The 18,684-nt window shown below is 30.4% G+C and overlaps 1 protein-coding gene across 1 annotated transcript in view; it reads right to left on the bottom strand.

The window, feature by feature from the left end:
• Nucleotides 1-18,684, bottom strand: part of LOC145266638 (uncharacterized) — a 275,190-nt gene that overhangs the window by 110,951 nt on the left and 145,555 nt on the right. Inside the window, exons 13-14 of the mRNA XM_080122562.1 lie at nt 15,371-15,526; nt 11,510-11,653 (exon numbers count right to left, since the gene is read on the bottom strand). Coding sequence (XP_079978688.1) covers nt 11,510-11,653; nt 15,371-15,526 — 300 coding nt within the window. The remainder of the gene's footprint in view (nt 1-11,509; nt 11,654-15,370; nt 15,527-18,684) is intronic.

Raw genomic sequence — 18,684 nt, 5'->3', positions numbered from 1 at the left:
AACTTTATCATTTTATATATATTCTTTCTCATATATGCTTTCTAATATACGCTTTTCGATATATGATTTATGATCTATGCTTTCTGACATATGCTTTCTAATACATGCTTTATGATATATGCTTTATGATATACGCTTTATGATATATGCTTCATAATATATGCTTTGTGATATATCATATGCTTATGATATATCAGGAAAGATATACCATAAAGCATATATTAGGCAGCATATAACATTAAGCATATATCAGAAAGCATTTATCACAAAGCATATATCAGAAGGCATATATATTAAAGCCTATATAAGAATGCATATATTATAAAGCATATATCATGAAGCATATATAATGAAGCATATATCAGAAAGCATATATCAGAAAGCATATATAAGAAAGCGTAGATCATAAAGCATATGTCAGAAAGACAGTATCATAAAGATTATGTCAGAAAGCATATATAATCAAGCATATATTAGAAAGCATATATCATAAAGCATATATTAGAAAGAATTTTTCAGAAAGACAATATCAGAAAGAATATCATAAAGCATATATCATAAAGCATATGTCAGAAGGCATATGTCATACAGCATATATTAGAGAGCACATATCAGAAAGGATATATCATAAAGCATATATCAGAAAGCAGATATCATAAAGCATATATCATAAAGCATATATCACGACGCATATATCATGAACAATATATCAGAAAGCATATATCAGAAAGAATATATCAGATAGCATATAATCTGTAGCATATATTTTGATATATGCTTTATGATGTATGCTTTCTGATATATGCTTTCTTATGCGTAGAGCATATATCATCAGACATATATCAGAAAGCATATATCATACAGCATATATTAGACAGCATATATCAGAAAGAATATCATAAAGCATGTGTCATAAACCATATATTAGAAAAACTACATCAGAAAGCATATATCATAAATCATATATCACAAAGCATATATCATAAAGTATATATCAGGAAGCAGATATCACAAAGCATATATCATAAAGTATATATTATAAACTATACATCATAAAGCATATATCATAAAGCATATATATCATAAAGCATATATCATAAAGAATGTATCAGAAAGCATATATTCTAAAGCATATATTATAAAGCGTATATTATTAAGCATATACCAGAAAGCATATATCATGAAGCATGTATCAGAAAGAATATATCAGTAAGCTTAAATCATAAAGCATATATCAGAAAGCATATATTAGAAAGCATATATTAGAAAGTTATATCAGAAAGAATATATAAGAAACCATATATAATCCATCACATGGCAGAAAGCATATGTCAGAAACCATATATCATAAAGCATATGTTAGAAAGCATATATCATAATCCATATATCAGAAAGCATATCCCAGAAATCATACATCATAAAGCATATATCATAAAGCATGTATCAGAAATAATATATCATAAAACCTATATCATAAAAACTGTATCATAAAGCATATATCAGAAAGCATATATCATAAAGCATATATAACGTGAATATATCAGAAAGAATATATCAGAAAGCATATATAATAAAGCATATACCAGAACAGATATAAGAAAGCATATATCATAAAACGTATATCATAAAGCATATATCAGAAAGCAAATATAATAAAGCATAAATCATAAAGCATATATGAAAAAGCATATATCAGAAAGCATATATCATAAAGCATTTATAATAAAGCATATATCCAAAACCGTATATAATAAACCATATATTAGAACGCATATATCAAAAAGCATATATTAGAAAAAATATAATAAAACATATATCATAAAGGATATATCATTAAGCATATATCATAAAACATATATCATACAGCATATATCCTAAAGTATATATCATAAAGCATATATCAGAAAGCATACATCATAAAGCGTATATCAGAAAACATATATCAGAAAGCATATATAATAAAGCATATATTAGACAGCATATATTATAAAGCATATATCTTAAAGCATATATTAGAAAGAATATATCATAAAGCATATATTAGAAGCAAATATCATAAAGCATATATCATAAAGCATATATCATAAAGCATATATTTGAAAGCATATATCAGAAAGAATATCATCAAGCATATATCATAAAGCATATCTCAAAAACCATATATCATAAAGCATATATCAGTAAGCATATATAATAAAGCATGTATCAAAAAGCATATATAAAAATCATATACCATAAAAGTTATATCATGAAGCATATATCATAAAGCATATATCAGAAACAATATATCATAAAGCATATATCAAGAAGAATATATCTAAAGCATATATCAGAAAGAATATCATAAAGCATATATCATAAAGCATATATCAGAAAACATGTATCATACAGTATATATAACGTCGCTTATATCACAAAGTATATATCATAAAGCATATAGCAGAAACGTATATAATACAGCATATATCATAAAGCATTTATCAGAAAACATATATCATAAAGCATATATCATAATATATGCTTTAGATTATATGCTTTCTGATATATGCTTTATTATATATGCTTTCTGATATATGCTTTATTATATATGCTTTCTGATATATTCTTTATGATATATTCTTTCTGATATGCTTTATTATATATGCTTTACAATATAGGCTTTCTGATATATGCTTTATGATATATATTTTTTGATATGTGCTTTCTGATATATGCTTTATGATATATATTTTTGATATGTGCTTTCTGATATATGCTTTATGACATATGCCTTCTGACATATGCTTTATGATATATGCTTTATGATATATGTTTTCTGACATATGCTTTATGATATATGCTTTCTGACATATGCTTTCTGATATATGATATATGATATATGGTTTCTTATTTTTTCTTTCTGATATAACTTTCTAATATATGCTTTATGATATAGGCTTTCTGTTATATGCTTTATGGTATATGCTTTCTGATATATTCTTTCTGATATATGCTTTATGATATATGCTTTCTGATATATGCTTCATAGTATATGCTTTATAATATATGCTTTCTTATATATGCTTTCTGATATATGCTTTATGATATATGCTTTCTTATATCTGCTTTATGATATATACTTTATGATATATTCTTTATGATATATACCTTATGATATATGCTTTATGATATATGCTTCCTGATATAGGCTTTATGATATATGCTTTATGATATATGATTTCTAATATATGCTTTCTGATATAGGCTTTCTAATATATTATGATATATGCTTTATGATATACGCTTTATGATATATGCTTTCTGATATAGGCTTTCTAATATATGGTGTATGATATATGCTTTATTATATTCTTCCTGATACATGATGTCTAATATAGGCTTTCTGATATATGCTTTATGACATATGCTTTCTGACATATACTTTATTATATATGCTTTCTGATATACGCTTTCTGATATATGCTTGATTACATATGCTTTCTGATATATTATTCATAATATATGCTTTCTGATAATTGATTTCTGATATATTCTTTCTGATATATACTTTATAATATATGCTTTCTTGTATATTCTGCATGACATATAACTTAGAGTATATGGTTTCTGACATATTCTTTATGATATATACTTTCTGACATATGCTTTCTGATATATGCTCTATGATATATGCTTTCTAATATATTCTTCCTGATATATGCTTTCAATATATGTTTTCTGATATATTATTTCTGATATATGCTTCATGATATATGATTTCTTAACTATGCTTTCTGACATATGCTTTATGGTATATGCTTTATGATATATGCTTTATAATATATGCTTTATAATATACGCTTTCTTATACGTGCTTTATCATATATGCTTTCTGATATATGCTTTCTGATATATTCATTCTGATATATGCTTTATGATATATGCTTTATGATATATGCTTTATGATATAAGCTTTCTGATATATTCTTTCTGATATATGCTTTCTTATATATCCTTTCTGATATATGCTTTATTATATATGTTTTCTGATACATGCTTTTATATAGTCTCTGTGATATATGCTGTAATATATATTTTTTCTGATATGTGTAATATGATATATGCTTTATGATGTATGCTTTCTGGTATATGCTTAATGATATATGCTTTATGAGATATGCTTTATGATATATGCTTTATGATATTCTGTCTGATATATGCTTTCTGATATATGCTTTGTGATATATACTTTCTGATATATGCTTTATGATATATGCTTTATGGTACATGCTTTCTGATATATTCTTAATGACATATGCTTTCTGATATATGCTTTATGACTTATATTTTCTGATATATGCTTTATAATATATGCTTTATGATATATGCTTTCTGACATATGCTTTATGATATATGCTTTCTGATATATGCTTTCTTATATATTCTATCTGATTTATGCTTTCTAATATATGCTTTCTGATATATGCTTTCTGATATATGCTTTCTTATATAAGCTTTATGATATATGCTTTCTGACATATGCCTTATGATATATGCCTTATTATATATGCTCCTTATATATGCTTTATAATATATGTTTTATGATATTCTTTCTGATATATGCTTTCTGATATATTCTTTCTAAGATATACTTTATTATATATGCTTTCTAATATATGCTTCATGATATATGCTTTCTGAAATATGCTTTATGATATTTGCTTTATGATATATGTGTTATGATATATGCTTTATGATATATGTTTTCTCATATATGCTTTATGATATATGCTTTCTGATATATTCTTTATGGCATATGCTTTATGATACATTCTTTCTGATATATGCCTTTTTACATATGCTGGTCGATTTATGCTTTCTGACATATGATTTATGATATGTGCTTTCTGACATATGCTTTCTTATATATGCTTTATTATACATGCTTTCTAATATATGCTTTATGTTACATGCTTTCTGACGTATGATTTCTGATATATGCTTAATGATATATGCTTTATAATATATGCTTTATGATATATGCTTTCGTGTATATGCTTTATGATATATGCTTTCTTATATATGCTTTCTGATAAATTCTTTCTTATATATGCTTCATGATATATGCTTTATGTTCTGCTTTCTGTTATATAGTCTTTATGATATATACTTTCTGATATATGCTTCATGAGATATGCTCTCTGACATATACTTTTTAATATATTCTTTCTGATATATGCTTTCTAATATATGCTTACGTACATATGCTTTCTGATATATGTTTTATGACATATGCTTTCTGATATGTGCTTCATAATATATTCTTTCTGATATATGCGTTAAGATATATGATTTCGTGTATATTCTTCATGACATATGCTGTACGATATATGCTTACTGACATATTCTTTATGATATATGCTTACTGACATATGCTTTCTGATATATGCTTTATGATATATGCTTTCTTATATATTCTTTCTGATATATAGTTTCTAATATATGCTTTATGATATATGCTTTCTGATATATGCTTTATGATATATGCTTTCTAACATCTGCTTTATGATATATGCTTTATGATATATGCTTTATAATATATGCTTTATAATATATGCTTTCTGATACATGCTTTATCATATAGGCTTTCTGATATATGCTTTCTGATATATTCTTTTTGATATATGCTTTCTGATATATGCTTTATGGTATATGCTTTATGATATATTTGCTTTATGATATAAGCTTTATGATATATACTTTATATCTTCTATATGATATCTCCTTTCTGATATATGCTTTATTATATATGCTTTATGATATATGATTTCTGATATATGCTTTATGATATATGCTTTATGATATATGCTTTATGATGTATGCTTTATGATACATGCTTTATGATATAAGCTTTATGATATGTACTTCATTATATATGCTGTCTGGTATATGCTTTATGATATATGCTTCGTGATATATATTTTATGATATATGCTTTCTGATATATGATTTCTTATATATGCTTTCTAATATATGCTTTCTGATATATGCTGTATGATATATACTTTATGATATATGCTTTATTATATTTGCTGTATGATATATGCTTTAGGATATATGCATTATGATATATGCTTTATGATATTCTTTCTGATATATACTTTCTGATATATTCTTTCTGATATATGCTTTAAGATATATGATTTCTTGTATATTCTTCATGACATATGCTGTACGATATATGCTTACGGACATATGATATATGCTTTCTAATATATGCTTTATGATATGGTCTTTCTGATACATGCTTTATGATATATGCTTTCTGATATATGCTTTATGATATATCCTTTATGATAGAGACAAACGGATTCTTTCCGAATTTTTGTCTCCACATAAATTCACTAAAATAACTGTCAAGCAGATCGCGGTTGGTTCCACCCTCCTTTTTATTTTGTTGTTTCGTCTCCTTCCACATCCTCTCCACATGATTTGTTTTTTTTTGTTTTTTTTTACATAGGTTTTACAACTTATGAAGGCCCGAAGGCCACTCAGGGATAAGGATTATTGCGTGTACAGTAATCAATGAGATAGTATTGGTAGTAATCATTAGTAATGGGTGTTTAGATAGAGTGTCTTATTTAAGGGGTCGGTTTGTCAGGAGTTTGTTTATGTTGTACTTGAAGACGTCCAAGTTGTAGTCAGGTTGGAAACAGGCAAGCAGCAGAGATTTCCACTGGCGTGCAGTTCTGAGAAAGAAGCTTTGCTTATGGAATCTACGTTTGGATTTAGGCACAGATAAAGAGTGGGGAAATTTATTGACAGTAGTTTCAGCCAGACGGGTGTTTCTCATGAAAGATTGGCGAGGTGGGACAAGGGATTGGAGCTCAGACGAGCACCTGCCATGGAAATAACGATAAAACAAAAACAGGCTCGCAACGTCTCTTCTGTGGGAGAGAGGTTGCAGGGAAGAGAAAAGGGAATCCCCCACTAAACCACGAAATCTATTTTGAACTCTGTCAAGGCAGGATAGGCTGTTTTTAGCAGCTCCTGTCCAGATGTGGCAGCAGTACTCCATCCTTTGACGTATTTGGCTTTTATACAGATAGAGAATTGCATCAGTAGTGAGATATCTTCTGGAGCGGTAGAAAGATCCCACCATTTTCCCAGCGTCCCTGGCAACAGATTTGATGTACGTGTTCAATATCAGATCAGGAGTAAAGGTCAAACCCAGAAGCTTGTCAAAACATTGAGCCTCCCCAAGACGAGAGCCATCCATTTCTATTGATGCCAGATGGGTATCAGAGCGTTGATGATGTAAAGATATAAGCTTGGTTTTGGATGAATTAAAAGTGACCAGCCACCTCTTCCCCCATTGTACCACATGCTCAAGATCAGAGGAGAGAGAATTAGAAAGAACTTTATCATTTACGGTCTTTGATGTTTTGCCATAGATGGTCGTGTCATCAGCATATCCCTAGTTGTAGGTCTACGAAATGAAGACTGTGGTTAACCGTAAGATGTCCGTACCCTTCTGATCTTACTTTGCAGTCTGCTTTCCAGCAATCAGAAACCATCGTGGTCCTCGGCAGTATGTACTTTTTATTAACAAAAGAAAGCTTTCTGATTTACGGTTTGTGATTGCGACAAGAAACCCCTCCATCTCAGTAGGGTCGTATTCTCCAAAGACCCAGAGCGGTTGGACGGACCCTCCCGACATTATGTTTTCGTTTGTTGAAAAAGGATTCGTAAACTTCCACTGTGTGCCATGGGCCTCCGATCTGCCGAGGATTTCTAAGGAAATAGTCTTGACAATTATCCCTCAGAAAGTCTTTCCAATCAGTGAGAGTGTGATCTGACCCGATATCGCACTCTCGCCGTAGATTTTTGTGCGTTGCCATTTCGAACGGCCACAAATATATGAATCGTATAACCGTAGGTAACAGGAGATGGGACGTCTCGAAAAAGGTACCATGGCGCAAGTACGTCCATTGTTTGCAGTGGTTATTAGTGCACCTCCAGCCGAAACCATCGTTTACGTTTCGTTTCTTCATGATGCATTTTTCGCCGACATGTTTTGCATCTTTTCTCCATTACTAGCAGTTGGTTTTTCCTGGCAGAAAACAAGAACGTTTTCTGTGGATTTACAAATCATTTTCAGCCTGGATTGATTCATTTTCTTTGTTTTTTTTTTATTTATTAAATTTTTGTTTATTTGTTTGTTTTTGATTGAATAAACACAATGAAAGCTTACCCTTTCTTAACCTTTTCCGTGAAAACACTTTTCTTTTCTTTCTTTCTTTCTTTCTTTTCTTTCCAGTTTTTAACGTCTGCTAATTGGCGTCTCTCTTTTTACTCGCTCGTTATAATCTTGCGTTTCCGTTTTTGCGCTGGACGTTGCCGAACGCGACTCACGGAAAAACGGGCACTAAAGTGCAGAAGCAACATAAATAAGACAACATGGTGGCATATGTACAACAGTGTGTATTTTATTTTACTTCAGTCGAAGTTCTCAGAAATCAAGGGGGCCACACTTTTTGGAACTAACACTTGATTTCTATATGAGATACATAGATATTCGAATATTCTATTAAAGTTCTTTACCTCTCAAACGCTGAATTAGTAAAGAATTCGAGAACATAATAATAATAGATGCTGTATGATATATGCTTTATTATATATGCTTTATTATATATGCTTTCTGATACATGCTTTATGATATTATTTCTGATATATGCTTTCTGCTATATGCTTTCTGCTATATGCTTTCGGATATATGCTTTATGATATATGCCTTATGATATATGCTTCATGGTATATGCTTTATGATATATGCTTTATGATATATGCTGTATGATATTCTTTCTGATATATGCTTTCTGACATTGGCTTTATGATATATGTTTTCTGATATATGCTTTATGATATTCTTTCTTATATATGCTTTCTGGAATAAGCTTTCTGATATATGCTTTATGATATATGCTTTCTGATGTATGCTTTCTGATATATGCTTTCTGATATATGCTTCCTGATATATGCTTTATGATATTCTTTCTGATATATGCTTTCTAATATATGCTGTATGATAATCTATCTTATATATGCTTTCTTACATAAGCTTTCTGATATATGCTTTCTGATATATGCTTTCTGATATATGCTTTATGATATATGCTTTCTGATACATACTTTCTGATATATGCTTTATGATATATGCTTTCTGATATATGCTTTATGATATATCCTTTATGATAGAGACAAACGGATTCTTTCCGAATTTTTGTCTCCACATAAATTCACTAAAATAACTGTCAAGCAGATCGCGGTTGGTTCCACCCTCCTTTTTATTTTGTTGTTTCGTCTCCTTCCACATCCTCTCCACGTGATTTGTTTTTTTTTGTTTTTTTTACATAGGTTTTACAACTTATGAAGGCCCGAAGGCCACTCAGGGATAAGGATTATTGCGTGTACAGTAATCAATGAGATAGTATTGTAGTAATCATTAGTATTGGGTGTTTAGATAGAGTGTCTTATTTAAGGGGTCGGTTTGTCAGGAGTTTGTTTATGTTGTACTTGAAGACGTCCAAGTTGTAGTCAGGTTAGAAACAGGCAAGCAGCAGAGATTTCCACTGGCGTGCAGTTCTGAGAAAGAAGCTTTGCTTATGGAATCTACGTTTGGATTTAGGCACAGATAAAGAGTGGGGAAATTTATTGACAGTAGTTTCAGCCAGACGGGTGTTTCTCATGAAAGATTGGCGAGGTGGGACAAGGGATTGGAGCTCAGACGAGCACCTGCCATGGAAATAACGATAAAACAAAGACAGACTCGCAACGTCTCTTCTGTGGGAGAGAGATTGCAGGGAAGAGAAAAGGGCATCCCCCACTAAACCACGAAATCTATTTTCTTTTCTTTCTTTCTTTATTTCTTTTTTTCCCCGGTTTTTAACGTCTGCTAATTGGCGCCTCTCTTTTTACTCGCTCGTTATAATCTTGCGTTTCCATTTTTTCGCCGGACGTTGCCGGGCGTTGCCGAGCGCGACTCACGGAAAAACGGGCACTAAAGTGCAGAAGCAACATAAATAAGACAACATGGTTGCATATGTACAACAGTGTGTATTTTATTTTACTTCAGTCGAAGTTCTCAGAAATCAAGAGGCCACACTTTTTGGAACTAACACTTGATTTCTATATGAGATACATAGATATTCGAATATTCTATTAAAGTTCTTTACCTCTCAAACGCTGAATTAGTAAAGAATTCGAGAACATAATTTCCCTCTCCACAGGCAATCATTTAAATATGTTATAGCATACCTTTCTTAAGGTCTCTTGCATTTACTGGATTCCAGGACAAGAATCCATCTATTCTGGTGGAGTATCCATCTTTGTGCTGTTACTTGAGGTAACATCAATTGGAAGAAGGTGCCCCATTCCTCGTAAAAGCCAGTGTTGGCTAGCCATACTGAAGAGATCTTACTTAAGCAACGAATACAAAATGTGATTTTGAATATTTGGTCGGTGTTTACTTGCAGAGAAAAGTATCTTCATGCCAGGTTGTACTGACAAACCCCTGAACAACTGTACCTTAGACACTCGAAGATATTGTCTAGTAGGCATTCAAGTTCTCCCCAGCATTACTAGAAGTACAAAATAGTTATAGAAAAATTACTCATCCTTGGTCGCAGGCTCCTCTATACAAATTTTTAGAAGCATCGCACTTTTTAGCTTTGTTTTGTATGAAGTCCATACGTTTTCCTTTTAAGGTTTATTACAATCAATTTCGTTATCTTACACTTTCTTTTTGATCTTCCTTGTTTAAATTGTTTATGGGATTGAATTATAGGATTGATATATTACATGTGCTGAACACGGCATTCATTAGTTCATCTGGAGTATTATTCTCGACAGCATGCCGTTTGCTCATCTGGTTCAAGCATGCTTTGTTAATAAACTTGTGCACCTTTAATATGTAAATCATGTTTCCCTCATTTTATCAACTACCCTTGCTTCCAAGTAGGAACTATTCTTAAAATAGTTTTAATTCACTGTGAATTGTGTTATGTTGTTTGACACAATACAGTTAACGACCCGAACTGCGTAAGCAATTAATTAAAAAAAAAACTCATGTTTATTTTCATTATTTTTTTTTTTTAGATTTTAATATTTCCGGCTATTCCGAGAAACTGTCCACCACTAATTAGATAATACCAATCATGTGGATCTTAGACCACGATCGGTCACTTTTTGTCCAGAGTCTGAACTTTATAGAAAGTGTATTTATATCGTTTCATCACATTTCAATGTTTTGTTCATACTTACCTAATATACATAATTTCAAAAATAATATCCAATTCTAATCAATCAATGATGGTTGGAAGAGCGATATGACATCTTATCAGGAGCTTATTTTTTATTCACCAAAAATCGTGTCATCCTTTGTTCAGATTTAAGCATAGATTTAATCATAATAATTCTATATATTATCTGCACAGTTTTATTAGTATGAAATCAATTAAATAATACTTACAGACATTGCAAACTGTTCTATTTGCGTTGGCAAGGAAATGAGTTGGACATTTAGAACACAGGTTGGCACCAGATGTTGGTTTGAAGTAATCAACTTTGCAAAGTATACAATTTTCTTGCCCTTCATATCCGGCGTCGCATAACACTGTAAAATATAAAAACATATATCAATTCGATTTGCGATGCTTCATTAGAAATATACTTCATTTGCTTAGCAAGCCAGCATTGGTCGTGTATCATTTGTGAAGATAAAAGCAATTGCTAACAAAAATGCTAAAAAAATTCATCAAATTATAAAAAACATGGAGAACTTAAAGGTTTTATGTTGGAGTTTTGAAAGCAATAACAAAAAAACAGCATAGTCAAGACTCAGAAACAGCATTGAGAAAATAGGTAGAAAATAAATTTTTCAAGACTCTTAGAAAAGTTCTCAAGGAAAACTGACCAAAGGGTAATTCCATTTCAAATCATCTAGATACTTAATTATCTAGATTTTAAACCGATATCTAAAGATTTTGTTATAACTTTCACCTCAGATAGACATCATAAAAACTAAGAATATTTAATAGTGTGGTACCAAATCGATGTCTGTTGTGTAAAGGGGTTTACATAATGGAGAAGCAATATATAACGGGGTACACAGCGACGTTATATAATAATAGAAGACACACATTACTTTGCGGTTGAAATGATGACGAAAACATGAAGACATTTATTCCAGTTGGTGATGAGAATGGTGGGAATGATCAGGTATTCAATGCCACGTAAGGTTCCTACATTTTGTTCTCCATTCTCTGCCTCGCTTCTGAACGGGGCTTAGGCTAACTCTGACTGTTCTGAACTCAGCACTGAACTCATCTCACTGTAACTCATTTCGAACCCTAACTTAACTGAATATATTGGATCTATCTTTCTTTGTGACGTCAGACATGCTGAAACATGTGAATGTTTTTCACAGATTTTGCATATTACATATGACTCCAACACGTTTTTGACAACACAAAGCCATTCTTTAATTTACATATCTGATTCTTCCTCTGACTTAACTAGTTGTATAGTTATTTCTAATATAACGGACAATCCTCTACATTCTTAGCATCGCATCTAAATAGCAATATGTATTCTTTTTAACTTTTGATCACTGAGTTCGATTCTTGCAATTTTCTTTAATAAATATTATTTTCGATCCTATTTACTTTGTTTCTCTAATTACCGGGATTTTTCCTCTTCCATATACAACAAGAAATCCTGACAATTTTTGCATTTAATTCCAAGCGGTTTCTGATTCAGAGCATTTTTTGTTTTGAGTAAATGACGTGATATTGCTCCCAGTTGACATTTTACTGATTACATTTTCTTGAATATTTTCTGTTTATAACATGATATGATACCAACAATTCATTCAAGTAATTTTTTGTATTCCAAAATATAAAAAGATAGTACCAGATTTGTCCCAAATTATGGCCTTCTTTGTGATTTTATCAGATTTGGAAAATTTTCACATGTACACCAATATAGGAAAAATAGATGTGCTTGTTATTGTAGCAGAAAATGCTCTAAATTGGCAACCGCTTGGAGTTACATTAAATTTCATGATTTCTTAGTTTTATGATGTCCATCTATGGTGGAAGTTACAACAAAATCTGAGGATATTTTTCAAGCACTGCGTGATTTTACATGGAAGTATCCCAAGATAACTTTTTTCTTAAGATTCCATAATCAACTTAATTGAAGAATTTTGATACATACACGAAAAAGAGGTTACATTTGCAGCATATTTTCTTTGGGTTTTTTTTCTGGTTCCTGAAAATGTTCTGTTTGTAATTTTTGGTCGGTTGTGGAGTGTCGTTCATTTTTTTTTTTTTTTTTCAATTTTTTCTTGTTAAGTTGCATTATTTAACGACATAATCAACCCTTGTAATTTATTAAATGATAACTCGCTTGTGTTATATACATATTATGTGTAAACAAATTCGTTGTTATTTTGTAGTCATACTTTAAATATGCTTTTATATATTTTAAATACCTGTCTATTGCTTTAAGGCATGATATTATATTGGTAATTTGAGTAGTTTCAAGTAGTTTCCTCATTTTGTTTCTATTATAGTATTTGCATCTTATACACTGTTAAGTTAATATGTGTTTTACAGTTTGGTATGGCGTTTACATTGATTTTTCTTTTTGTTTAAGCAACTGTCAATTTTGATATATGTGTCCTATGGGAGTTGAATAGAATCACAATCTTTTGACAGCAACAAATGACTAGTACATTTCATAACAGGTATATTGTTGACACCTCGCTAGTCACTGTAGCGCTTTCACTTTTCTTTCTGTTGTTGGCAACAATTGTAATAGTAGTTGTCAGGAGTTCTATTTCTTTAGTAAAGTCGTAAATCTATGTCTTTCTTTTGTGTAGCAGCAGTTGTAATAGTTATGTTTCGTTGTAGTAATAACAACGACACATATTCGTTTTAACATTTTAAAAAAATTCTTTACAATTTTATCAGTATACAGTAATATTGCAAATTTCTATAGTTTACCTTTGGGTGTGTATGGGAAAGGATTCTTGAAAAAACGTCTGTCCTGTCTTACAGACAATCGCTGAGAGAATGTACACGTTTCAGTCTGAACTTTCTAGTTTCTTATGTCATTTCATTGAACACGTAAACTTTATTTTTAACTTAATTCTTAAGTGAAAATTTTCTCTTTAACTATCTTATTTTAAAGTAGAAATTTCCTTTCTAGATAACTAACACATTCTACATAGGTGCATAGTAGCTGAGATAAAGTTATTTCTATTTATCTTTTCCCCCATTTGCTTTGGTTAAGTTTGATTGTGTGAAGTTTACTATTTGTTTTTTTAAAGAAATATTGCCATTTCCGTTGAATAATATTGTTTATTTTTTCATACATCTGCGTAAGAGATCTTTCATTTTGAGCAGATTATATGGATAAATCTGCTTGCTCGGTTTCACAAATTTCACCACGTGGTTCACAACTCATTAGGGTACTATTTCTTGATTATTGGATAATGAATATAAGCTGTTGATTCCCAAGTATTTTTGTTTATCATTTATAGAACACAAAAGCATATTGGCATTATTGTCTGGAAGAACAGATTAGTATTAGTGTTTTCAAGAATATATCGGAATTATTGCCAGAAATAATGTATTGGCACCAGTGTTTGTAAGAAGATATTGATATTAATGTCTAAAAGAACATATTGACATTAGTGTCTGCAAGAAGATATTGGAATTATTACTGGCATTATTGTCTAAGAAAAACAGATTAGTATTAGTGTTAATATATAAAATTAAAAACTAAATTTGAAGAGTAGATTTAAAAAATATAAAAATAAAAAAAAACTAATAAATAAGGTGAAAAAAATTGCAAACAAAAAATAGAAAGACATACCAGGAAATCAAAGTTCTTAATTTTTTAGATGAGGATTGATTGTTTAGATTGCTTGTGTTGATTGGATATTGTTCTCATCTTGAGTGCAATAATCCGATCACTACAAGTAATATACCAGGAAATCCTCACAAAATGTTTAAGTACATCACATATAATATAGGTGTGATAGTAGTTTGACAGATCTCTGGTTTAATGTTTGTTTCTATGTAATTGCTGAATGGAAATTCTTTTTATGTGTCTAATTAGAGAAAATTTCCAAAATCCGTTGTAATAATTTATAGATTATGAAAATTTAATGGTTAATATTTTGTTTTGATAGGTTGTGAACAAACAAACAAATTCGACTTGACCGAAAGCATAACCTTCTTAGCAGAGATAAAAATACGATTTTCTCTTCAGTAGAAAAAAAAAAAACGATAGAAAAAAAATCGAAGGTAAAAATACTCACATTGGCAATCACTTTTTTTGATAGTTCCTTCACGATATGTGTATGTATTGTTCGGACATTCTTCACAGCTGTATTGACTCATTGCTGGTTGGTAGGTATTATTTGCGCATGGCATACAATCGTTATCCTTGATAAACGTACCTTCTGGGCAAATTCCTGTTAGAAAAAGAAGGTCGGAGATTACCTCGGCCGAAAGATTGTTTAAATAACGACCATGATGAGAATAGCAATCCAAATTATCACTTCTATTCAAAAAAGTAATTAAATAAGTCCGAAAAGGCCTATAAATAGGTTGAATATTTTTGTTATTCCAATAGTTAACACTATATTTGATTAATAACAACAACAACAAGATGCAATCTATGTATAATCTGCACTGAGGATTGAACTTTCAACTTCCAGAAGAGTGTCAATTACAACGGAATTTTACCAAGGATCTATTCGATCCTCAGTGCAGACTATGCTTAGAATACAATTGTGAATTACTAAAACTTTCGCCCAATCATGGCTGACATAACAATAGTATGCTACACCTGTGGATTGAATAAATGGTTCTGTTTTCAATTTTGTGCAAATTCCTGAGTTCGACAGAAAGATTCCCGAATTCGACAAAACACACCTGAAGAAGGTCGGAGGTTATATTGACTTAAACATTGTGAAAATATCATTCAAGATGATAATAAAAGTATGAAAAATCCCAATAATACAGATTTGTTGTACTATTACACCTGTGGAATTAAATAAAAATGCAAAGTACATTAGTTTATCACAATTGTTTTAGAGAAGCCTAAGGAACGTTTGTTTGGAATCTTACGGATGAAAAAGGCTGCTTTAAACTAAGATGAAAACAATTTTAAAATTATTACGGCAGTTGTATCAAGCCTAATAAAATAGTTTCTCTTTCGAAGCCTTTGTTTCTGATTGCATCGCTTAAAAAGTACAGAAATAAACGGGTTGAATATTGTTGAGGGCGACACAAAGGCTTCTTTCTCATTGAGTACTACTACTATCTAGGGAAAGTACCGTTCTCTTTTCCCCCATTTACCTTTAATCGTCGCCATTTACCTTTAATCATTACCACTAAATGTTTAGGAATAAGGCATTTTTGTGTCAATCAAGGATTGGCCCCGATCTTCAACCTCATTAGCAAAGATTATTTATTAGTAAAACCAAAAAGAATCTTTATATGGGGACTTTGTAATTGTGTAATTGTTGTTTCTTAAAACATTTCTACTGAAATGTATGTAATTCTTTCTGTTGCCTCTCATCGTTGTCTCTCTCTCTCTCCAAAAATATTAAGCTTACATTAGCGAAGTGTATTTGTTTAACTGTGTAATGAGTTTCTTTTTGCATATCATTTTTATATGTAACGAGTTTGTATATCATTTTTCATATGTAACGAGTTTGTATATCATTTTCCATATGTAACGAGTTGTATATCATTTTTCATATGTAACGAATTGTATATCATTTTTTATATGTAACGAGTTGTATATCATTTTTTATATGTAACGAGTTGTATATCATTTTTTTATATGTAACGAGTTTGTATATCATTTTTTATATGTAACGAGTTGTATATCATTTTTATATGTAACGAGTTGTATATCATTTGTCATATGTAACGAGTTGTATATCATTTTTTATATGTAACGAGTTGTATATCATTTTTAAGATGTAACGAGTTTGTATATCATTTTTCATATGTAACGAGTGTGTATATCATTTTTCATATGTAACTGTGTAATGAGTTTCTTTTTGTATATCATTTTTCATACGTAACGAGTTTGTATATCACATGTCATGTGTAACGAGTTTGTATATCATTTTTCATGAGGAACAAGTTTCTGTAATATTTTTCATGTGTAACAAGTTTTATATCGCTTTTCACGTGTAACGAGTTTGTATATCACTTTCATATGTAACAATTTTGTATATCATTTCTCATGTGTAACGAGTGTGTATATCATTTTCATATGTAACGAGTTTATATCATTGTTCATGTGTAACGCGCTTCTTTTTGCATATCATAATTTTTTAAAAATTATATGTGTTAATAATAAATAGATAACATTGCTGACAGCAAAGATGACCTCTTCCGAAAAATATTCTAAGCAGGAAAAAGAATTTTCTGAAAGGTATTAAATTGAATTAAACTTTCATCGTGGAAAGAAATGCTTCCACAAACCATACAAAGAAATGATCACTTAGAATGAAATATAGATTTGTCAGATAGAGTGCTAGTATTTAGAATTCGATTGCATATAACATTTACATTGCAAACTGGTTTGGTTGTTTTCTTTTCCGGCATATCAATCCTTTTCAGGTTATTTAATGTCGAATACGGCAATTTAAAAAAAAAAGGTTTTATGCTTCCATTTACAATTTTTGTTTATATAATACTAGCAGGGATACCCGACGTTATTCGAGTCACAAAACATAAAAGAAATGAAGTTGCGTTTGCGCGCGCACACACACACACACACACACACACACACACACACACACACACACACACACCTGCTATACTTAGGATTTTGATGCCTCTATTATATTCCGAGTAAATTTTATTGGAAATTTTGCATTCTCATTTCTTTATAACTGTTTTTTTTTTTTGGCATATGGAGCCACTACGCAGTAGTTGGTAGTCGATCAAAAGTATAATGCAAAACGAATATATAATGTGTGTGGGTGGGGGTTAATAAAATTTTAGATATTTGGTGGGGGTGGGGGGAAGATTAATCAAAATGATGGAAAGTACTCGTGCTTGGCTAAATAAAAATGATGATAAATAATGTATAGATTTAAAACAGTAACAAAAAAGTAGAAATTACTTAATATTAGCTTGCTTTGGGAAGTTGAAGCCGTTACCATTTCGCATATTTGTCAATAAGTGTTACAAATGAACTACCTGTGTTACCTGCGAATGAACTGATCCATACGCAATAAATACTGGAAGACTAAGCTGTAAAGAGGAATCGCTATCGGATGGACCTAGGGAGGTTGTTCGTCTAGCCGATGAAAAAAAGAGATACGGATTTTTGTGTTCTTTTTATTAGCTGTTAAATATTTCAGAGCAATTTAATTCTGCGAATATTTTTTTCTGTGAAAAGCAAAAGAGATTTGCTTTTGAAGGAAATAGTGTTTTACTAATGGATTATAAATTAAAACAGAAAATTAAAACTGTAAGTTCAGTTAAGTACAAGAGTTGTTTTGTTTGAGTGCAAAACTAGTGGGAAATGAATTATTGTTTCCCCTGCCTCAGTTGTTCTAAAGATACTAAAACTTTGTTAAACTGAACATAGTTTTTTTTT

This window comes from Euprymna scolopes, chromosome 41, assembly GCF_053919585.1.
Source record: "Euprymna scolopes isolate OS-2025 chromosome 41, ASM5391958v1, whole genome shotgun sequence".
Taxonomy (NCBI): Eukaryota; Metazoa; Mollusca; class Cephalopoda; order Sepiida; family Sepiolidae; genus Euprymna; species Euprymna scolopes.
This window is presented reverse-complemented; position numbering and strand designations above follow the sequence as displayed.